General features: G+C 41.3%; 3 protein-coding genes and 1 pseudogene across 4 annotated transcripts; 1 reads left to right on the top strand and 3 right to left on the bottom strand.

The window, feature by feature from the left end:
* The first annotated feature begins 1,976 nt into the window (after positions 1 to 1,976).
* Positions 1,977 to 5,009, top strand: LOC102716364 (annotated as a pseudogene).
* Positions 5,010 to 5,629: 620 nt separating this feature from the next.
* Positions 5,630 to 8,703, bottom strand: LOC102703269 (protein SREK1IP1). The gene is made up of 6 exons (XM_040529499.1): positions 8,450 to 8,703; positions 7,055 to 7,127; positions 6,886 to 6,948; positions 6,497 to 6,541; positions 6,352 to 6,408; positions 5,630 to 6,100 (listed from the first exon to the last, which is right to left on the bottom strand). Exons 1-6 carry the CDS (start codon positions 8,686 to 8,688, stop codon positions 6,008 to 6,010), a joined length of 570 nt encoding a protein of 189 aa, XP_040385433.1. The 5' UTR covers positions 8,689 to 8,703; the 3' UTR covers positions 5,630 to 6,007.
* A 1,709-nt stretch (positions 8,704 to 10,412) lies between these two features.
* LOC102702996 lies at positions 10,413 to 13,312 on the bottom strand. 2 transcript variants are annotated; one of them, XM_040529212.1, is made up of 8 exons: positions 12,790 to 13,312; positions 12,613 to 12,658; positions 12,436 to 12,516; positions 12,284 to 12,322; positions 12,112 to 12,183; positions 11,923 to 11,994; positions 11,758 to 11,829; positions 10,413 to 11,633 (listed from the first exon to the last, which is right to left on the bottom strand). In XM_040529212.1, the coding sequence occupies exons 1-8, from the start codon at positions 13,086 to 13,088 to the stop codon at positions 10,788 to 10,790; spliced, it is 1,527 nt and encodes a 508-aa protein (XP_040385146.1). In that variant the 5' UTR covers positions 13,089 to 13,312; the 3' UTR covers positions 10,413 to 10,787. The 2 variants fall into 2 exon arrangements, with proteins under 2 accessions (XP_040385146.1, XP_040385145.1); XM_040529211.1 differs by having other exon boundaries at positions 12,257 to 12,322; positions 12,790 to 13,311.
* Positions 13,313 to 17,277: 3,965 nt separating this feature from the next.
* LOC102716083 (F-box/LRR-repeat protein 3) lies at positions 17,278 to 22,117 on the bottom strand. The gene is made up of 7 exons (XM_006664024.3): positions 21,006 to 22,117; positions 19,505 to 19,630; positions 19,124 to 19,228; positions 18,575 to 18,974; positions 18,360 to 18,489; positions 17,983 to 18,277; positions 17,278 to 17,908 (listed from the first exon to the last, which is right to left on the bottom strand). The coding sequence occupies exons 1-7, from the start codon at positions 21,672 to 21,674 to the stop codon at positions 17,639 to 17,641; spliced, it is 1,995 nt and encodes a 664-aa protein (XP_006664087.3). The 5' UTR covers positions 21,675 to 22,117; the 3' UTR covers positions 17,278 to 17,638.
* Between the last annotated feature and the right edge of the window lie 569 nt (positions 22,118 to 22,686).

Below are 22,686 nucleotides of genomic sequence, written 5' to 3'. Positions count from 1 at the left end.
GACGATATATCACTCTAGGTAATCGTGCCCATGAAACTTACATTGAGGATGGCCTTAGCGTGACGGTGATATTCTTCCAACCATGCCTATCATTTATTAGAACTTTTTTTAAGTCCCTTGTCACATCGGATGTTTGGAAATTAATTAGGAGTATTAAATATAGACAGAAAACTAACTGTATAAATAAATGCTATTTCATTAGACATTTTTTAAGCCTAATTAATCCATGATTAACAAAGGTTTACTGTAGCGTCACATTCGCTAATCATAGACTAATTAGGTTCAATAGATTCATCTCGAGAAATAGTCCAAAGTATGAGGTGAGTTTTATTAATAGTCTATATTTAATATTTTTAATTAGTATTCAAATATTCAATGTGACAGGGATTTAAAAAAATTGTACGGAGACTCAATGGTACCTTAATTATATCATCCCAAATTCAACTGAATGCTGGTCGGTTTTCAACTTTCAAGCGTTCTCAGGACAATAATTTCTGAAACCCCGACACAACGTGCGGATATCCGCTGGTTTATTGCGATCTAATCTCAATAAAACTGTCATTCCTTCGCCTAGAGATTTTCCTTCCTTTTGTTATTTGATGAGGAAGTCCAGGCCCGATTCGAATGTGACTACGATTTTATACTATAATATATAAAAAATAAATAAATGTTTATCTTTTATGAAAATATTTTTTAAAACCCAGCTAGGCATGTTTAACTTAACTAGCATATTGTATTTTCAGTGCGTTGCAACCAGGTTTTAATTAAAAAAATATTATTATTAGGCTATTACCATTATTTTCTACATATATAATCAATTAATCCTTGCATATATGTGCCCTTTGACGCTCCCATTGTTCTCATTTCTTCCCGCGAAAGCATGATTGACATATCAGCCCTCCAGTTCCACATTTATCATTTTTTTTCTGTAAAAATATAAAGGGTTGACAGTGAGGCGGCGTCATATTCGCTGGCCACCAACACTACTTTTAAGAACATAGATATTTTCAAAAAGTTACTCCCTCCGTTTCATAAGATAAGATATTTGACTTTTTTATTATAATGTTTGATCATTTATCTTATTTAAATTATAGAAATATTATTTATTTTACTTGTGACTGATTTTATTATCAAAAGAACTTTAAGCACGACTTATCATTTTTTATATTTATACCAAATTTTTGAATAAGACAAATGATTAAACGTTGTAAAAAAAAGTCAAATATCTTACATCACGATGAAACGAGGTAGTATTAATAATCAAAGTTTTAAAATTTGATCTCAATCTGATTTTAAATGATAAGAATTATCAAACCGTGTCTCATCATCGGCACTTCAGCAGGAACCTTTGAGGCTTTGACGCTATCTTGAATTTTCTTGACGTGCATGCCTAACCACCAACCACTCTGCCGTCGTCTCCTACCTCTCGATCCTCCCGGCTCCAGCCCAGGTGTCGTTGTTGCGATCCTACGCGACGCCCTTCGCTCGCCTCGTGCACATCACCGCCTTCCATTGATTGATTGATCGAGTACTGGAGTATTCCATTTTTTCTTGCTTTCCGTTTCCGGAGGGATCCATCCACGCTTTCGCGCGCTTTGCCGTGCACCCACGTCACGTCGCTGCCATCCATCGCCGGCGTCCGCCGCCGCCGCCGCTGCACACTGCCCGTCGCCGGCCGGGGAGAGCATGTACGCTTTGGTCTCTTCCTACTTGCTCGCCGGCGATCGACGGCGAGGCGAGCTCCGGCAAGGTCAGTGTCTCTGTCCTTCTCCTTTCTCTCTGCAGTCGGTGCCGGCTGGTTCCTTCGCTTGCTGCTCGTGCTGTTCATGAGATTAAGCTCAGTTCGTCGTCCTTGGTTGGTAATCGGAATTGTGAATTCATCTCGTCGTTTTCGAATTCGAGGATTTTATCTTGAAGAGGAGCAAGCACTTCTTTGGAGTTTCTGTTTCTTCAAACATTTTTTTTGAAGAAATTTGCGCTGTTCAAGATTTATAGTTCGTCAAAGCTCAAGACCGAGATATTCTGATGATAATTTCGTACGCAAATATTTCCTGACATTTTATTTTAAAGAAATTTGTGCTGTTCAAGGCTTATAATTCGTCAAAGTTCACAAGTCTTGGTTGGAGTGCTCGAGATTGTTTATTCCTGACTTTCAGACTGCACCAGCACTTTGTGACTAGAAAAAAGAAAAAAAACTCATGCTGGTCATCAAAAGTTTGAGCTGAGTTTGCACTCTACAAAGCTGAAGTGCTGAACCTACCACCACCTGCCAATGCAGCCAATCACCTGCAATTGTTAATTACTACAAGTTCAGTAAGATGTTTTAATTATGCATGCCCAACCGATCACAAGTGTTGTTTACTGCTTCGATCTCTACTCCGTACCAGACTTACCACACGCATGATTGCACTCTCTTTACAAGACAAACCTCTTTTGTTAGGTTAATGCACTCTTCTTGCAATGCCAAACAAACACCTTTTTCACATTATGTTAGGTGTGCCACCATTAAAAATCTGAGCTCACCTTCTCCTTCTAGTCTAACACTCTAACTTGATCCTTTTTCTTGTATGATGCAGCTGCTTGAATGCCTGAGTATCAGAATTCAGAGCCTCTGTCTCATTTGTAGCTCATGTCTTGTGAGCACACTTCAACACTGAAGAAGGCTCTGTGCTTCAGAGTCCAATAGAAGGATGACATTGTTGAACCTAAATGATTTGAGATTCAAGCAGCTCAAAATTGTGTGTCTGGCCCTCTTTGTGGTGCTCCTGACATGGAAATTGGAGAAGGGATCACTGCGAAATACCGGCGAGCTCCTCCGATCAGAGCCACGGGCTTTGAGTCATCCAGGTTGTGCCACTTACTAGCTCAAAAAACTGATATCCATGCTCTTCTTGAGTTCTTTTTTCTGTGTGTTGTTCTTTCGCTGACATTTTTGTCTGTAAATTTCTTCAGACAAATCCAAGTATATAGATCATCATTATAACTCCAAGGAAGGCATTTTTTTCAAGCTCAGATGCATTAGTGCAGTTAGTGGATGAAGTGGGAAGGGAAGCTACTGCTACACCTCCACCTCCACCTCAGTCTGTAGTTCATAATGCTGAAAATGTCACTGTTCAAAGGGATGCATCATCACCTCCTGAGAAGAAAGGTTGTGGCTAACATCTCTCTAGTTCTGTGATCCAATGCATTGCATGTTGTAGCAAATATCCCCTTATAATTATCGATGATGTGCAAACTTTTACTAAATTGGATCTTAATTTCTCAAAGAGGGCATGCTCCTTAAAATCCTTGACCCATGAATACTCAACTCACAGACTTTGCAAAACTTGTTACTAATCAGAAGTTTCATGCAACTCTAATGTCATGCTGTTTTTTTTTCTGATGTGTTTGTATCATCTATCTTGCAGAATGTGACTATAGGAATGGAAAATGGGTTCCTGATGACCGCAGACCATTATACTCTGGTCTCAAGTGTAAAAAATGGCTTTCTGATAGCTGGGCATGCAGATTGACACATCGCAATGATTTCGCCTACGAGAAATTCAGATGGCAGCCTGAAGGTTGTGACATGCCAGAGTTTCAAGCCTCTCAGTTCTTGACAAGGTAAACTGTAGCTTATGCTTATAAGCCAAAATTTGAATTTTTAACCTTAAATTTGAAGTTAACTTTGAGGTTTTTTTAACCGAGGTTTATTTTTCAGTCTTGGATTTTAGATCGCTAGGAATAAGCATGTAAAATTTTTATCCATAAATTATCTTTCGTTTGTAAATATGCCGTAGGCTGCATCTTGTCTTTTGTCTTTCAGGCCATGCTAATCCTACCATAACATGCCTCAGGATGCAGGATAAAACCATTGCCTTTGTAGGTGATTCCTTGGGGAGGCAGATGTTTCAATCCCTGATGTGTATGCTCACAGCTGGGGATGATCACCCACATGTGGAGGATGCTGGTAAACACTACGGCCTTGTCACTGCACACCATGCAAAACGGCCGGATGGATGGGCCTACCGGTTCCAAAGAACCAACACCACCATCCTCTTCTACTGGTCAGCAACGCTCTGTGATCTGGAGCCTCTCGGGAGATCCAATTCCAACCCAGCATCCGGCTACGCAATGCACCTGGACCGGCCACCGGCGTTTGTTCGGAACAACCTCCACAGAATCCATGTCCTGGTCCTGAACACCGGCCACCACTGGAACCGGGGGAAGATGAAGGCGAACCGGTGGCAGATGCGCGTCGCCGGAGCGCCGCCCCATGACCGGGGCATCAAGATCATCTGGAGAGCCAAGAACCTCACCATCCACAGCGTCGTCAGGTGGCTGGACGAGCAGCTCCCGAGCCACCCTCACCTGAGGGTGTTCTACAGGTCACTGTCACCGAGGCATTTCTTCCATGGCGAGTGGAACACCGGAGGGACCTGCGACAGCACGCGTCCTCTGGCGAAGGGGAATTCGGTGTTGCAGGATCAATCTGACGACGGAGAGGCCGAGGCGGCGGTGAGAGGGACCGGGATCAGGCTCCTGGACATCACGGCGCTCTCGCGCCTTAGGGATGAAGGGCACATATCCAGGTACAGCAGCACAGGTAGAGGAGGTGTCCAGGACTGCTTGCATTGGTGCCTCCCTGGTGTTCCAGACACATGGAATGAGATCCTGGCTGCTCAACTGTAACTGACTATTGCCAAAATGCAATTTTATTTTTGTTTTTTTTAACCTTTGAGAAGCTCTAACTATTTTATCTAATGTTACTTATCATCAGCTGACGAAAGAAGCATTTTTCATGCAAATCTGTATGGCCCTTCAATAAGTTTTTGTACTGTTCTGGGATTAGCCACACACACAATCATTCTTCAAGGCTCAAAAAGGCTGTATAGATTCAGATTTCAGGAATGAGTTTGCGCAAGTTCAGTAGGAAAATTTCCTTTATCATAATTCATGATGACATCATTTTCTTTTCATGGTCATGTATTATACTACCATAATTTCTGGCTGCAGAGAATAAATAAAATGGAAGAAAGTTTTGTTCAGTGGAGCTTGTCTATTAGCCCAGCAAACTAGTTTGGTAATCATGAACAAGAAGCTCATGTGTTCTTAAACAATATACCCTACAATCTTGAGTTCTGGCAGAAGTCACTAAGTTACCATATGAAAATTCTCTGCTGAAATTCGCGTTGTTCAGTACAGTTTTTTTTCCTGAAGAAATTGTTAGCCATCACGAGCATAGGCAATCCCTATTGGAAGTCCAATGAAAAGAAGTAGCCGATCGTTTTTTTATTAAAAAAATAGCCCCATCGATAGTATATTTACCAATGATAGCGATTGTAATTTATTCTTTTTAAAATTACCCACTGAACCAATTGCAGCGATCACAAACTAAGGCAATACACCCATTTACGGCGATCATCCCAGTTGTGCCTAGTGGCCTCGTCGCCGGCGTGCATATTTAATTGGTTTGTTGTAACAAAATTCAGAGGCAAGATAAGGTTAAAAAATTAAATTTTAGTTTATAAGCATAAGCAAAAGTGAAAACAAAGGAGTAAATGTTAATGATGCAGCTAATAGCTGGCCATAACAAAGAGCGTCTAACCTAAAGATGCAGAACAGTCACGAGCCAAGAAACAGATTTCCAACATGAAGGTGTCTTCGGGCAAAGCAGTAAAAGTTCATCGACCGATGGAGAACAGGAGACATGGGTGGTGAACAATTCAGTTCGACCAATGTTTCCACAAGAACGAACACCTTGTCTTACTACACTACTCATTGTATTTTCAGCAAACATTTAAAATGCATATGCTAGTAACATGAAAGTTCAAAAAGCATTAAAACCAGGCTCAAAAGTAACTGTTTTTAAGTGATAAAAGTGATGCCATAACTATCTAAGTACTGGCAACGACACAGATAGTCATGCCATAACTAGCAAAAACATGTAACAAAGCTTATAAAAAACTAAGCGGTAGTATCAAGACAAATCCAAAACACAGCCAATGACAACACTTCCAACAACTTGTCAATCATAACTGGCATTCAGGAATTTCAACAGTTCATTGCGCTTGCTCTCTGCCTGTTTGTCTTCCTTGGACTTCTCGAGCTTCATCATTATCTGCACGTCAATGTTATGCATCAGATCGTTTGCCTTCCTAAAGTACCTTCTTGTGAGGGGGTAGATGCGAGGGAGACTCAGCCCATTATGTTTTATTGAATTTAACAACCAATGGAACAATCTGGATATTGAAACTTAGTTCATATTTCATAAACTCACTTAGACCAGAAGAATTTTTATTTCAACGGGTACTACCCCTTATTGTACAATTCAAAAAGGTGCAATTGAAATGGCGAAGAAATTATTGTCACCTTTTTACCAGAGATTGCACTCCTCTGAACACCTTCTTCCTTGTCACGTCCAAGAAACTGATTTACATAATAAAGAATGTTTCACATGTTCAAGAAACACAACTAACAGAAAAGTAATGCAATGTAAAATATGAAGTATCTATACCTTGGAAAGCTGCACGGGGCCGCTAGTACGCTCACTATCTTTCTTCTGTGTAGAGCTCCCACATTGAAGAGAACAAAACCAAACAGCAAGACAACCAGCAATCCAATCCACCATGTTGTCACCCGTTTACGAATCCCAGCTCCAATGTCAAAGAGCCAACCCAGAAACAGGCAGCAAGAAATATAAGGACCTCTCATATTTAAGTGTAAATCATAGTATATTTTAGGTTTACATATCTACTACAAGGAAATGACAGTGCAGATTTCTGTTCATGTAACTAACACTCGCTGATTTCTCTAGATTGTGACTAGTACATGTAACACAAAATTCATTAACTGAAATGTTATGCCATGGAAAAAGTAGTTTATGAAAAATAATAGGAATTTTACCTCTTTATGTTTGCTCTTGTCTCGCTTAGAGTGCCTATCCTTGCTTCGCTCCCTCTCCCTGGACTGTCAGGACAAGGAAATATAATGAGGCCAATACATATTCAATGCATGGAGACAAAAACTAAAGAGAAACAAATGAGAAATCAATACATATTTGATGGGGCAGTACCTTCCTTGATCTGCTCCTCTTCTTGTGCTTGCGTGATTTGCTCTCATGGTCACTGTCGTAAGAGCTTGAGCTACTACAAAAAAGAATCAGATACTTCAAAATCCCTGCAGTGTGGGGAACCAAACAAGAATACAAGTTTTGCATGAAGCAGAATATCTATTTTTTGGTGTAGCTAGCAAGCCAAGACACCTAGAAGGATACAGCTAGGAAAAACTTGCTGCTATGACCCTAGATGTCAGCCGATCGAATGATTCAAGTCCACATTACCATTTAATGCAGAAGTATGTCATTTCTTGTTTCAATATTTCTCTAGTTCCCTGATTCTGAACTATGCTATAGCTGCCTACGCTTGATACCGTGATAGCCCCCAATCACAGACAAACAGAATTGAAAAGAACACTCATCTTAAATAGTCATTCTCTCAGGCATACAGAATATTTAACTGAGTGGCTGAAAAAGAAATGTTAAATGGAGATGTGGACACTCATCTTCAATAGTGAGCTCAAATCATATATAAGAAATCCTTGTCCTACTGCTGATAGAACCAATCACTGACTATTTAAGTAAGCAGAAATGAGGATTTGGCTTTCTTTTGATTAACGTGTTGTAATTATCACACATTGAAAAAATATATCAGAAGTTCACCAAACTAGTGGATCAGAGATAATATTCAGTGTTCAGTCATCACCCATCACTAATGAAGCTGAAATGCTGAAGTGATGAATTACTATTTTTTTCCTCGATGTTAATGCACTCATTGCTCAAGTAAGGTCCAGACAAGCAAAGACAAGCAAAACTAAACATAACTCTTTAACTCTCATCTTTTCATTTCTGCTTATGCTTATAAGCCAAAATTTGAATTTTCAACTTTAAATTTGGAGTTGATTTTGGGTTTTTTTTTCATCGTAGTTTATTTTCCAATCATTGCTTTTAGATCGTTAAGAACATGCATATAAAAAATTTATTCATAAATTATTTTCAATTGCAAATATGCAATTTGGCTTTTTTCCTGATAAAGCCAAACAAATGACCCCCTTTGTTAGTTCTAAACCAACCAAAAAAATTTTTCATCCCCTGTGCAGCATCTTCAACAACTCCAAGCCTCAAATGAGAACCTTAAAATCGTCATACCCTTAATACCTCCTGATGGTATGAGCCAATTGTGGGTCAAGATGAACTAACAGATAGGAATTGATAAGCAAAATTCATGCACCGACGCTAATCGCAAAGAATAAACTTGGTATTCTGCTCATCGAGATGCCACCTCTCCAAATCTCCGAACCTTTCACATAGAGCCTAGATCACGAGATCACTAGGTCTAGCCCTACCACGGTAGCACCCGAAACCTAAACCTAGGTAGGGTCATAGGGAGCGGCTGAGGAGGAGGAGGCTCGCCTGTAGCTTTCGTCGTCGGACGGGGACCGCCGCCGCTCCCTCCGGCGCCGCTTATGGCGGGACCTCCGGTCCTTGCGCGCCTTCAGCGCGGAGGAGGAGGACGCTTCCTTCCGGTGGCGGCGTCGGCGGCGTCGGTCGCTCTCCGAAGAAGAGGACGAGTCGGAGGAGCCCGAAGAGGAGGTGTAGGACGACGAGGAGGCGGTGGCCGCGGCGGCGGCGGCGGCGGCCGACGGCGCCATGGACACGGAGCTCGTCGCGGCGGCGGCAGCGGCGGCGGATCTGTCTGCGCGAGACGGAGGCGCCGCGGATGCGAGGTTATTATGGGCCGGCCGGAGAGGCGGTCACGTGGGCCACGTGCGCGGTGACGTGTACTACTAGCTGGCCCACGTAGTGCTGATGTTCCGGCCCATTTGGAACCTGACGAAGAAAATCCAGCCTGAGTTAAATTAGGGCCCGTTTTGTTCTCAACAACTTTTCCTAAAAACATCATATCGAATCTTTAGATATATAAATGAATCATTAAATATAGATAAATAAAAAACTAACTATATAGTTAGGAAAAAAATCGTGAGACGGGTCTTTTGAGCCTAATTAGTCCATAGTTGGCTATAAGTGTTATAGTAACTCATATGTGTTAATAGCGGATTAATTAGGCTCAAAAGATTGTCTCGTGGTTTCCATGCGAGCTATAAAATCTGTTTTTTCATTCGTGTCCAAAACTCTCCTTCTGATATTCGATCAAACGTCTGACATGACATTAAAAAATTTTCTTTTGGCGAATTAAACGGGCCACTAGTGTGAAACTAGTGATCTTGTATTTATAAGCCAAAATTAAAATTTTTAGCCTTAAATTTAGAGTTGATTTTAGAGGTTTTTTTTTATTAAAATTAGTTTTTTAGATTTTGCTTTAGATGAATAAAAACAGGATATTAAATATTTAACAAAATAAACTTAATAAGTAGCTTAAAATAAGTGGTCTAAGCAATGCAACATAAAATAAGAAACGTATCCCTTCTTTCTACAAAGTAGTTAAGGCCCAGTAAGTGTAGTTAATACTAATTCTGAAGCCACGTCACCTCAATTGTTTTTATCCTTAATTATTTTTAGCCTTAGAATGATATATCAAGGGTGTAAATTGTATCTCTTCACATCACCTCAATTGTTTTTAGCCTTTGAATGATTCATCAAGAGATTTCTTCCTCAAAAGACACACCATACAACCCAACCATTTATAATCTATCGATAATTGATAAGGGCCCAAAAATATATAAACACATGAAATCGTATAGTAGGTAAGAAATGAAATCGAATAGTAGGTAAGAAATTTATTTTAGAACTTATATCTACTATATTATCCCACAGTTCTCTTACAACAACACGTGATATCCCACAGTTCTCCTATAGCAACACGTGAGAAGGAGAACGCCATATGCCTGTATAATCTGTAGAGCTGCAATATCTGTATACGTACATCCCGAAAAACTGTGTTATTATTCTACCCCATGCTTTCTCGTCAGATTCTCAGAAATAGCAGCCAGGACAACATTTGGCTATCAAGAATTGACATCCAGTAACATTACATCAAAAAGTCTAGCACAATGGAAGAAAATTGGTAGGCTAAAAGATTCCACAACATTGACGTCCATACATCATCACGAGTATTCCATCCATTCCATATTATAATATAATACCTTTTAAGTTTATCTTGATTCATTCGTTCATGTATCAATATATATTTTATATATATCTAGATTTATTAGCATACATATAAATCTAGGCAATACTAAAAAGTCCTATAACGTCAAACGAAAGGAATACTGTTGAGCATTTGCCTTGTCAAAACAAATACTGCTACGAGTATTTTGTGTATCATAATAACTTGTCTTGTTCGTCAGTTTTTAATTGTTCAGCAGCAAACAAAAAGAAATTTCGGCTCAGGAAATGACAAGGATGATATATATAATGATAAGATAAACTGAATGCTGTTCATCAGAATTTCAACATAGCGTTGCTGGTTGCCCTCTCACAACCTTTGTGATGTTCTTCAGCACTGAAGTAATGACATACCCTAGAGAAAACGAAAGAAGAACGCCTACCACTTGGGGAGAAACTCATGATCTGAACCTCTTATCTTTCTCTTGCATCTTGGTACCAGGCCTTGCAAGTTCATCATACACCTGGCATCAAGGCTAGGAAATGAACTAGTAGAAAGTAGGCATTTCACAGTCTTGTGCACTTCAACTCCGTCCATTTTCCATACATACAGCTCATAATTTGCACTGATGAACAGAAGAAATCCTTTGCGTTTTGCGAACATGATGCTGAGTTTATTTGAAGATCATGTTGCTTGCAGGGGAACATAGAGGCGCATGACGATAGTTATACCGATGGTCACTGCAAACATGAGAGCAAGAATGGCCATAGAATCAGTCCTACGAACCATGGTCGAAATAGCTCCTCCCATTGCAGCTCCTCCTTTGGTCAGCTCATGATCCTTCAGCTCACCATAGGGGGAATCTTGCTCTAGTTTCATCCCTGTCTCATTCCATCCAGGATTCACCATCCTTTTGTTCACTGTTTGCTTAAGCAGAGATGGCACAGAGGATGGCACAGAGGAGTATGCCAGTGAACTGACCGGTTCAGTAGGTTCTTGCTTGGCTTTCTCTTCCTTCTGTTCAAACTCATTTTCTTTCATCACTTCTTCTGCCAGTTTCACTTTTGCTGCTTCTGCCATTGGTGTGGTCTCCGTTTCTTCTGCAGGTTTCACCCCTTCTGTTTCAGCCATTGGTGTGGTGTCCGATTCTTCTGCTGTTTCGGCCATTGGTGTGGTGTCCGATTCTTCTGCTGTTTCGGCCATTGGTGTGGTCTCTGATTCTTCTGCTGTTTCAGGCATTGGTGTGGCCACCGATTCTTCGGCCGGGTTCACTTCTGTTTCAACCATTGGAGTGATCACCGATTCTTCTTCCAGTTTCACTTCCACTGTTTCAGCCATTGGTGTGGTCTCTCTTTCTTCTGCCATTTCTGCCATTTTCATCTCCTCTGAGAATTGTTCTTGATTCGCCGCACTCTCTGTTGACGTAGTATCTTGAGCAACACAGTTGTGGTTGTCATGTTCCTCATGGGCGATGCCCAGGTTGCTGAGGCTAACAGTTCTTTCATCAGAATTCACTGCACCTTTACAGTCCTACAAATCATAGTTCAGAAAAAACAGACATGATAAATAAGGCCACTAGAGATAATAGCACATGGATGATCACAGAAAGTGGATTTCACAATTGCTTGGATTGTAACAAGAAGAAACCATTTACATGTACAATTATCTTATTCTCGGTGATGTTCTTGCTTGAATTATCGTCATTCTCTGTCACACTTGTTGTCCCCTGAAGTGAGAACAAGGATTTAGTTACAGAACAAGAAGTGAAATACGGCTCCTGGAAAATGCAAAATTGTTTCATGGCTACAGCAAAACTGACCATGCCAGGTGTAGTGATCTCGGCACAGTCCATGTCTGAATTGTGATCATATTTCTCCACATGTTCACTAACCTTAAACCCAAAATTTGCATAAACGATATGAATTTACGGAACAAGAAGTGCGAAAGCCTCCTAGAAAATCAGCATTCTATTCATAGAAAACGGTTTCGTGGTTGCAACAAAACTGACCATGCCATCTGCAGTGATCTCAGCACATTGACTGACTGAATTGTGATCATAGTTCTCCACAGCTTCACTAACCTGAAACCCGAAATACAAAAGATCAAAGGACATGCGTTTTGACAACTGCAATCATTTTCATTGAGAAACAAACCAGTTCTGACGAATTGATCTCATCAACCTTGTGAATCTGATAAAGCTGCTCTGTTGCTTTGCCATCCTGAAAGAAACTCCAGGAATTTGCAAACACATAAGGTCACAGTGAACAACCCCATAAACGCATGCATACCCAAAATTTTTTCCCAAAATTCTCGTTCAGATTAAAGAACTAACCGATGTTACCGATCCATTGACAGCCATGATATTGTCCCTGTTCAGATTCTCATAAATTCGATGAAGCTTCTGCGTGTCGCCCTGAATCCACAAATTTCAACCAAACAACACGTAAATATAAAAGCGAGAAGAATTTCAAGTTTCACGTGACAAGTGAAACGATCAGGAACACCTAACCTGCTCATCCTCGACAACTCCGTCATCCAAAGCCTCCTCCTCCTCTCTGCAAAATCCACCAAAAACAAAGAGAAAAAAAAAAGATCCAATCTTTTCAGCTCTGGTGCCCAAGAAACAGCAAGAATCACCATCTTCTTCCATCCAAGTCAAGATTAAGAAACGAAAAAGGACACGCACAAAGGTCGCCCGCCGTTGTTCTTGAGGCCGCCCTCGCCCTTGCCGCCGTCACGTCGGCGGCGGCACCACGCGAAGACGGCGGCCCCGACGATCGCGCCCCCGACGATGAGCAGCGCGCCGGCGCCGTGCGGCGCGCGGACGCACACCCGGGCCCTTCTCATGCCGCCGCCGCCGCCGCCGCCACCCCGGCCTCTCTCCTCCTTCTCCTCCTCCTCCCTCACTTCTCGCGCCACACGAAGATCGCCGCCGCCTCGTCTGCCCGCAGCCGAGCTGCCACCGCCACCACTTCCTCCTCCCATAATAACACAACCGATTAATAATCACTACGAGTAGTACCGCCGCACGCTCGCGCGCAATTAAGTCGGGTCCGTGGGGGAAGTTGGGGCAGTTCTTGCGCGCGCGTTCTAGAGAGAGAGAGAGAGAGAGGGTGGTGAGGTGAGGTGAGGTGAGGTGTCGAGGTTTTAGGCGCGGCGGAAGGGGCGGTCGGATGGCATGGCATGGCATGGCATTGGAAGCGCCGCGAGACCCAAAACTCTCGGATCATCGTCGCCTAAAAATTCCACCTTTTGGGTTGGCAGTTTGCACCTGTGCTTCTTGGACTGACCATCAACTCAACTTGTTCGATCCCACAAAGCCAGCACGTCCGCTGCCTGACTTCTTGATGGCACAATTCTGCCCAGCAGCAAAGTGTCTTAAATTTTGACATTTTGTTTTTTAAAAAATTTATTTCATAAATAAACCATAAAAAAATTTATTGCACGAATGATCATTTTGAACCGCGCTGATATAACTAACGACGACGACGTTAAATAGGATGACGTTAAGCATGGATTTTTATTTTTTCTCTTGGATACCACATTTACCGTTTTGGGCTTTTAGCATTCATATTTGATGTTTCATAATTAAGTGAATGTATGCTTTGTTTATGCCAAATTTTTATAAAGGTCTTATTACATGTTCCCCACTAGCACCTCCAGTTCCTACATACGACCCTGGACGTGTGCTATAGGGTGCACACCTACATTGCATGAGTTTGGATGGACACAAGCGTGGTGGTGTGTGGGGATGATATTTCCTCGAGAAAGATCGTTAACGGAGCGGATTCGAACAGATAATGGTTATACCATATCCTAAACCATAACTTTTAAGCAGGTACAGAGCGGATGCGAATGTTTTCGGATGCGGATGCGAATACGGATTGTTGAGTATGTCGGAAATGATACGGAGTCGGCTCGGAAATGGATTATTATGACCGGATGTGATATGTATATGCAATCAATACATTGCCATTATGAAAAATACTGGGGTATTGATGGGCTTTTGATTGAGTGCTTTATGGGCTAAAAAACTCGGATTATCCGTCAAAATGATTTTCGGATAATCCGGTAAGAAAATTGGATAATCTGTATCCACCAGGTATTAACGATACCACATCCGTATCCGAATTTACAACTCGGTATCCGAATCGGACTTCATATCTATCGGATAGTTGTAAACCCCTACCGCATCCTAAATTTGAGCGGATTCGAATCAGATCGGATCGGATATTATCCGATCCGTTAACACCCCTGTCAAACATCTATAGAGTGAATTAAAACCGCTAACCTTTACAGTACATATATCAATCATGTTATATCAAATTTTCACCATCATCTTTTCACTTCTAGTTATGCGTATAAGTTAAAATTTAAATTTTTAACCTAAAATTTAGAGTTAATTTTAAGGTTTTATTTATAAATGATTTTTTATTTATAAATATGTCGATTAGTTTTTTTTTAATGAAAAAGCCAGCCAATGACCCCCAAATCCAAATTTGTTGCGGCTGGTAAATGTCACAAAATCCCTTATAATTGTGATTTTTTGTTGATCCGGCTGAACAACTCTTTCAGTTGTAGATGAAAGATTTAGTGTTCCACAGTTGGGGATGTGATAATCCGCCGTACGCATCACACATTCATCCTAATTAATATTCATAAGGTTTTGACGTGAACCGCTGAAATTTTGGACCAAAATCATGTCCTGTAATCTTCGTGACGGACCAACAAACAACGGTCAAGCCTTGTGCTTCAGAGATTAAAACAAAGTCTAATCACGCCGGTGAGAAAATCAACCGAGTCAATCAAAGCAGTGCTCATCATATCGTACATTAGACGACATTGACAGTAAATGGAGGACTCCAGTACGTACTAGCCAACAAAAAAAAAAACTTGCCATTTCGCTCAATCCATAACAACTTGCTCCATTAATTTGTTTCAAAATATAAACAATTTATGATTTAAGTTTTGTACTATAATATAAAACATTTTTCATGAATTCTCATGGTTTCAATTATTTTAACGATTTCAGAGCCAATCAGATATAATCAAATCAAAAATCAAAAATTGATTGTTGAAGTGACTAGAAATGAATATTTTGACATCTTGTTAGTCAATGCTAAACACCCTGTAAATACCTGTACTCCCTCCGATTTTTTAATTGACGCAGTTGACTTTTAGATTTACGTTTGTCCGTTATATTATTTTTTTAAATATGCAAAATTATAAATCATACTTAAAAAGGTACTTTAGTAATAACGAATTATAATAAAATAATAAATAATTATATAAATATCGAATAAGACGAATAGTCAAACATAGATATAAAAGTCAATGTTATTAATTAAAAAACCTAAGAGAGTATTTGGGACATAAGTAGTATTACACATAAAAGAACTTATGAACAAAATTTACATAAAATTTAAAAACAGATGTAGAAAATAATAAATGCTAAAGAAATATTCTAAAACTAACTCAAAAGTAAAGTTTTAGAATTTATTGTTTTAATTATGCTTATAAGCTTAAAGTCAAAACGATGAAACAATCATTTTGGTTGGCTGAACTTTCGCCGCGGCTGCTTTGGTTTGCACCGGCGACGCGCCACACGTGCACGGTGGTCACGTGAGGCTCCCTGCGGCGGCCGGCACCGGCGAGAGGGGCTCGCCGGCCGCCGCCGCCCGTCGAGCTCTCCCGATACACGTGAAGAAGACAAAAGCTGCGCGGTCGCCCACGTGGTGGCTGACGTGTCCCGTCGGCGATGAGCACGTGCTGACGTACGCACTCCAGGTGTCTCCTTCGGTACGATCGAGCATCAAAAGTTCGGTAGAGATGTGAATCTGCTCTTGTTCTCGTCGTCTCCCAAGAACAGCAATGATTGGGACCCCAACACCCAGGCAGGATGATGGTGTCGTCCTTTTAAGTTTATGAGCTAAATTTTAAATTTTAAATCTTAATTTTAGAGTTGATTTTAGAGATTTTTTTTACCAAAATTTATTTTTTGACATTGGCTTTTAGTAAGAGTGTGCATATAAAAAATTATTCATAAATTATTTTTTATTTATAAATATATCTTTAGGCTGAGAAAGGGTGTCCAAGTTTAAGCATGCTGTATTTTCGGATGGAACGAAATATGCAGGTCTGTGTCTGACACAGACATTTTTTTGCAAGGTTTTTGTTAGAAATTAGTTTGGTTTCAAAGGATTTTATGGATTTCCTGCTATGCAAAGAAAGAACGAGAAATGTAACGTAGAAGTAGCTTCTAGTTATCATACTCACATTTGCCTCACCTAATAGGGGCGATATCATCGGATGAGTCTCCTCTAACGTTACTACGTTGACGTGGGTCACGGACAATATAACTAATTCTCGTTTTTCGTTAGCATGTTTTTTAAACTACTTGATTTATTTCGTGTAAAAATTTTCTATATAGATTATTTTAAAAATCAAATAACTCTATTTTTCAAATTTTAATAAATAATACTTAATTAATCATATACTAATTACGTTTATCGTTTTCATCTGGCTAATCAGCTTTCGTAACTTCATGTTCGAATGCAGCCAGAGGCTCATGAGATATAGAGATCACATGTTAGCAACCTAAAGTTAAAGGACAAAAGGACAGTAAGTTAGAAGAGTTACTTCTGATAATCAACGGCAATAGGGGAAACTAAACAAAATTTACCAAAATATGACTTGACCAATATACCGAATGGTTCCTATTATCGTAATCTTGATGGTGAATATTTGGAAACAGAGGTAGCATCTCTGCTGCTGATGCAGTGCTGCGCCTTCATTCATGTCTTATTTTCCTCCGTCAGTTAAAATTTGAAATGAAAAGATAAACTTATTTTAGTACATACTCCCTCCGTTCCAAAATAAACCAATTTTTACTTTTTACCTATAATGTTTGACTCTTCGTCTAATTCAAAAAAAATTATGATTAACATTTTTGTTTTTCTTAGATAAATCATAAATAGTACTTAACGTGTGACTAATTTTTTTTCAATTTTTTTAAAATTTTTTTAAATAAGACGAATGGTCAAACGCTGTACACGGAAACTAAAGAGTTGAACGCTGTACAAGGAAACCAAAGAGTTAGTTTATTGTGGGACTGAGTAAGTAGAGGACAACAAGAATCGGAGTTTTTCAGATGGTCTAAATCAGCATCGGTCAGCAAGCTTCGAGTAAACAATGGACTAAACAATGCATACACCTACTGATATCAGAATGTATAGAGCATTTCATTGCAATCTGGTACAACTACAACACTTGTTCAGAAGATAACTGTTTCGATACCTCAGGTTTGCAAATGTTTGACAGAAGATGAACATCAGTCGTCTAGGAGTTGTGCAAAACAAAAACGGCACAGGCGCCATCATCACTATTACATCTTGTGTATGAAAATTGTCAATTATTGCGGACATCCAACATGGCTCGCAAGCATGCTATACTTCTTGGTAAGGTCTCAACTCTCAACGGCTCATAATCTGCGGGTATTAACACTGCACAAACGACGATATGAGCATGGATGGGTTTCAGTCCTTGTAGACAAGAGGCTTGTTGACCCAGCGAATGCGGCAGCCGGAGGCCTGCAGCATCTGGAGCAGCTCAGGAGACAGCACATCCTTCAACCCATTGAGCATCTTCAGTTTCTTCAGCCTCCCGCAAGCCGCCCGCAGCGCCATCTCAAACCCTTCTATAGAGACCCACGAGAGGTGCACCATCTTCACATCCTGGAGGCACCTCAGGGAGCTCATCAGGTGGCACAGGCCCAGCCCAGTGACTTGGCAGTACGATATAGTAAGCTGCAGGACATGAACAACCTTATTGAGTCTTTTGAGTTTTCAAGGGAATAAACTAAACTATGGAGAAAATTTACCTGTCTAAGGTTTAGTGCAGATCGGGCAAGAGCCCACAGGCCAGTATCATCAATGGAGTAGCAACGCTTCAAATCTAGTTCTATCAGGTTCTTGCAGCCGATAGCAACCGAGGAAATCCCAATACTGGTAATACGGACCAAGCACCTCAGTTCAAGGTTTGTGAGCTCCTCCATGGAGCCTAGGTGGACTAAACCATTATCAGTTATCTTGTTGCAGTAGCACAGGTTTAGCATCTTAATCTTCTTGCAGCCATTAGCTAAAGCTGCCAGCCCATCATCAGTAATAGAGCTACAGCTGTTGAAAGAAAGGGAAGAGAAGTTACTTTCACATGCCGAAGATGACAAAAAGTTATGAACAACCAACAAGATTAACTTACCGATAGAGATCAAGCTCAATCAGCTTCCGACAGCTTGAACTGATAAAAGCAAGGCCTTTGTCAGAAATACTTGAGCACAGGCCTAATTTCAGTATTTGCAGTTGAGAGCACTCAGCCAAGTGCTGCAATGCTGCAAAATAAGTTTTTTTTAACATAACATTGCAAGAACGCTGAAAGAAAATTGAGCAAATGAAGCAACAAGAGGTAACACAAACCTGCATCATTCACTCCACAATCAGTGAGATCTATCTCCTTAAGAATGGGGCAGTAGGTTGCAATCTGCTGCAGTCCCTTCTCACTTATTGAGGAACAGGATTCCAATCGAAGGCATTCAACCATCTTACAGTTGGCAGCTATTGAATCAAGGGCCTTGTTGGTAAGGAGATGACAACATGTGAGATCAATCACCCTTAAGCGGCTGCATGGAGCTACAAGTGAAGAGATTCCTTCATCTGTAACACCGTTGCATTTGCTAAGGCCAATCTCAGTCAAGTTGTTACAACTTTCACCAATGGCCTGAAGAACAGAGGCTGAGACCTCAAGACCATCAAGTCTCAGTACTGTCAGTGTATCCTTCAGTTTCGCCAAATTGGACAGAAAACACTGCTCCATCTCCTACAAGTTTCAAAGCTAGGATGTCAGTCATCCACCATCTTTTGTTATTTACTCATACTTAAGCCCACTCAGATTGTTAGTCATATATATAACCATTTTTTCTTAACATAAAAGTGAACAAGCAATTGACAGCATGAATGCCAACTCACATGCAAACTATCAGCAGCATTTAACTTCTGGAGAAAATTGTGACCTTCTAGGAGTGAAGCCAATCCTTGGGAGGTCACATGATCACATCTTGAAACATCAACTCTCTGCAATGAAAGAAAGTCCTTGAAAGTTAGACTGGATTAATACTTTGATTCATTGAAAGAAAGTTAGCACTTGGTAAACCTTCATTTGCCAGTTAAATAAACAAATTCCAATTAGCAGGAGAGTAAGCAACATGTCATAATAGACATGACAATTTCATAACTTATGATTTCTAGAGGCTACAAATTTGAAACATCCTTTCACATGTCACAACTGACATGGCAAATGTGCATTAAAAGCCTGTAACAAATAACTATCCTCATTTTGACAGTGATTACCTTCAATGAGCTGCTCCCCTTGCTTAGTAATCCCAAGCCATCATCATCTATGCATGAGCAGCAAACCATCGCCAATTCCTCAAGTTTCTCAAGTGAGGATATTGATCTAAGGGATTCATTTCCCACCTGGTCCACAAGTAAAAATTAAGCAGATCTTCAGTTTTGAAGAACTGAATTAGATCCATGAATCAAATTCGTCTACCAAAAACTAGGACCAACTCATTGTCTACTCTCTTTCTTATTTTATATCTCCAAGAAGCAACACATTACACAACTATTTATCAATTTACTACAAGCATGAGAACCTAACAGCCTAACTTGATCGGTTCATAGATGTTAGGTAGCAAAACATCCATAATCTCCACATGTAAAATACAGCTGTTCTACTCGAAAGTCGAAATTGTTCCTGCTTCCAGTGGTATCTTCTTCAACCATGCCAACAGCAGCTGATCAACTACTACCTCCATTCCAAAATCTAAGCATTTCTAGGTTGTTTAGCATAGACTAAGGATATGTTAAAAGAATCCCTTTTAGTCACTTCAATGGTCAATTTTTGAATTGATTAGATTCCCTTTCTAAGCATCTGATTGGCTCTAGAATCATTGGAATGATTGAAATCATGGGAATCTACGCAGAAATGCTTATATTGTGGTACAAAATTCAAATCCTAGAAATGTTTATATTTTGGGACAAAGAAAGTATATCCCACCAGGTCACCCCATTTAATTACCAAATATCAAGGTTTGGTTGGACCCAAGCTCACCCTTTCCAGAAACAGCTGATCAATCACCCAACTGAAATTAATAGAAAAGGATGCATGGTTTTCCCATTTTCTTCAATAGTTACTTAAAAATATGATTGGCTACTGAACACCTCAAGTCTCAAACTTATTTGGTTTGCTACCACAAAATACTTTTGGTAGTAATCCAAACAAGCAACTGTATCGAAATTTTGGCAATACCTAATATTTTCATTGCAAAGAAAAGGCAAGGTGAACAATGGAATAGAGCCAAAGATGCCCTTAACCTTCTCCAAGTACAAACTTTTCCATGCCTCTAGTTCCTAAACTCCCAGAGTACAAATCACCACAATTAATTCACCACGCCTAGTTTTTTCCAGCACAACTAGAAGGTCTAATTCATGGCAGGCCCCAAGAAGTAACAGTTCCCTAGGACAACTAAATATGACCAAAGACTACACAAAACAAAGGTTTTACGTTTTCCTACTTCGGTTGTGTTCCTCCAAGTAAATGATCCAAGCTAGCTTTCCTTTGAAGCAGACCTTTCACTCAAATGCACTTCTAACAGGAACAACCAACTGGTAACATTTTCCATGTCAAAATCAACACACATCGAAAGCCACGGTTTACCAGCTTTAGTTATAGCTATGTTGCATATCATCCATTCTTATCCTAATTGAGCCAAGCAACAAACAAGTACTACTAGAAGTCTTTCCATCACATAAATCAATGAACAGTTCATGAGCTCATTTGGAAATAAACCTTTAGGTAGGAGATGTCGAGGCTCCGGAGCTGATGGCACTTCTTGGAGAGCAAATCAATGCCGATATCGGAGATCTCGCGGCACCATTTCAGGCTCAGCTTCTCCAGCCTGGGGCACCCGACGACCACCTTGGCGAGCCCCATGTCCGTGACGCCGAGGCACTTCTCCAGGCTCAGCTCCCTGAGCCCCGTCGCCGCCGCCAGCGCGGCGGCCTCGCGGTCGCCGGCGCCGACGCAGTGCGACAGATCGACCGCCTCCAGCCTGGGGCAGGCGGACACAAGGGCGTCGAGCCCGCGCCACCCGACGCCGCTGGCACGCGCCAGGCAGACCCGGCGGAGCGCGGCGAGATCCGGGCCGGCGCCGGCCAGCGCGGCGGCGAGGGACGCGTCGTCGAGCGAGGCGCACGCGGAGAGGTCGAGCCGCTCCAGCGCCGGGAGCGCGCGCAGCAGGCGGGGCAGCGGCTCGCGGCGGAGCACCCGCAGCGCGCGGCGGTGCGCGGCCTCGGCGCGCGCGAAGGCGCGGCACACGAGCCGGCACGCCTTCCGGTCCCGCGGCTCCCGCAGGCGGTCGAGCACCTGCCCCAGCAGGTCCAGCGACAGCGCCCCGACGCCGCTCCTCCCTCCCCCGCCTCCGCCACCGCCATACCTCTGCGCCTCCTCCTCGCTCATCCTCCCCAACCCCCCAAAGCACACAAGAACCAAGAAATCCCTCCCGGATCAAGCACGCACCCACCACCCCCAAGAACCCACCTTTTTATGTAGGAATAAAGAGGAATGAGAAGACGGCGACGAGTGGGCGCTCGTCGGGGAGCGGCAGGCACGGGTCAGCAGCAGGCCGGCGTGCTCGGCAGACACCGCCGCGCCGCAGCATGGCAGGGAAGCGCCCCACAACCCCGCAGATTTGCACAAGAGTCCCGGCCCGGTCCGGCCCTGATCCGGCGGCGCGCACGCAGGAATAGCCACACCACGCGACGCGGTGTACGGACGGCGGGGAGGGCGAGGGGGAAGTGGAGATGATGAGATGTTGAGTAGAGGAGAGGAGAGAGATGGCGCCGGTCGGAATACCGCCTGCCTCAGGTCAGGTAAGGGGAGGAGGAGAAGGTAGCAACTGAGAGGGAGAGAGGAGTGGAGGGAAGAAGATGACCAGATTGCCCCTGCTGCTCTTATTATACTTCTCCTAGTCTCAGATACTTTCGTTCCGAAATAATATTATTTTTTAGTTTTTAAATATAGGGTTTTGACTTTTTGTTTTATTTAAAATTTTTTTATTAATATTTTTATTTTTACTATATGAAAAAAATATGAATAGTATTTTATACGTGACTAATTTTTTTATTTTTTTTTCAATTTTTTCAAATAAACCGAATGATCAAACGTTGGACACATAAATCAAAAAATAATCTTATTTCGGGACTAAGATAGTATTTATTTTCTATATTATTAAGTTTACTACTCTCACCGTCTCAAAATAGTTTATATTTTTTGTTTTTACCGGCATTTGACTATTATTTAGTTAAAAATTATATTAAAATTTTTTAAAAATAGTCACGCACAAAATACTATTCATGTGTTATCATCTAATAGCAATAAAAAAATTAATCTTATTTTTTTAATAAGTCAAAGAGTCTATCCAAAAATTTAAACAAAATTATTTTGGGATGGAGGAAGTACTATTTAATGA

Source organism: Oryza brachyantha, chromosome 12, assembly GCF_000231095.2.
Source record: "Oryza brachyantha chromosome 12, ObraRS2, whole genome shotgun sequence".
In the NCBI taxonomy this organism is placed as follows: Eukaryota; Viridiplantae; Streptophyta; class Magnoliopsida; order Poales; family Poaceae; genus Oryza; species Oryza brachyantha.
The sequence above is the reverse complement of the archived record's forward strand: the minus strand, read 5'-3'. Positions and strand labels throughout refer to the sequence as shown.

Excerpts from the sequence above, each read along its gene's own strand:
- LOC102703269 (XM_040529499.1), bottom strand. The coding sequence starts at position 8,688 with ATGGCGCCGTCGGCCGCCGCCGCCGCCGCCGCGGCCACCGCCTCCTCG. Across the intron at positions 6,949-7,054 it reads AGAGGAGCAGATCAAGGAAG|TCCAGGGAGAGGGAGCGAAG; the intron begins GTACTGCCCCAT and ends TTGTCCTGACAG. Across the intron at positions 6,542-6,885 it reads ACAAGAGCAAACATAAAGAG|AAGAAAGATAGTGAGCGTAC; the intron begins GTAAAATTCCTA and ends AGCTCTACACAG.
- LOC102702996 (XM_040529211.1), bottom strand. The coding sequence starts at position 13,088 with ATGGGAGGAGGAAGTGGTGGCGGTGGCAGCTCGGCTGCGGGCAGACGA. Across the intron at positions 12,323-12,435 it reads TCAATGGATCGGTAACATCG|GATGGCAAAGCAACAGAGCA; the intron begins GTTAGTTCTTTA and ends AGTTTCTTTCAG. Across the intron at positions 11,830-11,922 it reads AGATCACTACACCTGGCATG|GGGACAACAAGTGTGACAGA; the intron begins GTCAGTTTTGCT and ends TTCTCACTTCAG.
- LOC102716083 (XM_006664024.3), bottom strand. The coding sequence starts at position 21,674 with ATGAGCGAGGAGGAGGCGCAGAGGTATGGCGGTGGCGGAGGCGGGGGA. Across the intron at positions 19,631-21,005 it reads TCGACATCTCCTACCTAAAG|GTGGGAAATGAATCCCTTAG; the intron begins GTTTATTTCCAA and ends CTTGTGGACCAG. Across the intron at positions 18,975-19,123 it reads ATGCTGCTGATAGTTTGCAT|GAGATGGAGCAGTGTTTTCT; the intron begins GTGAGTTGGCAT and ends TGAAACTTGTAG.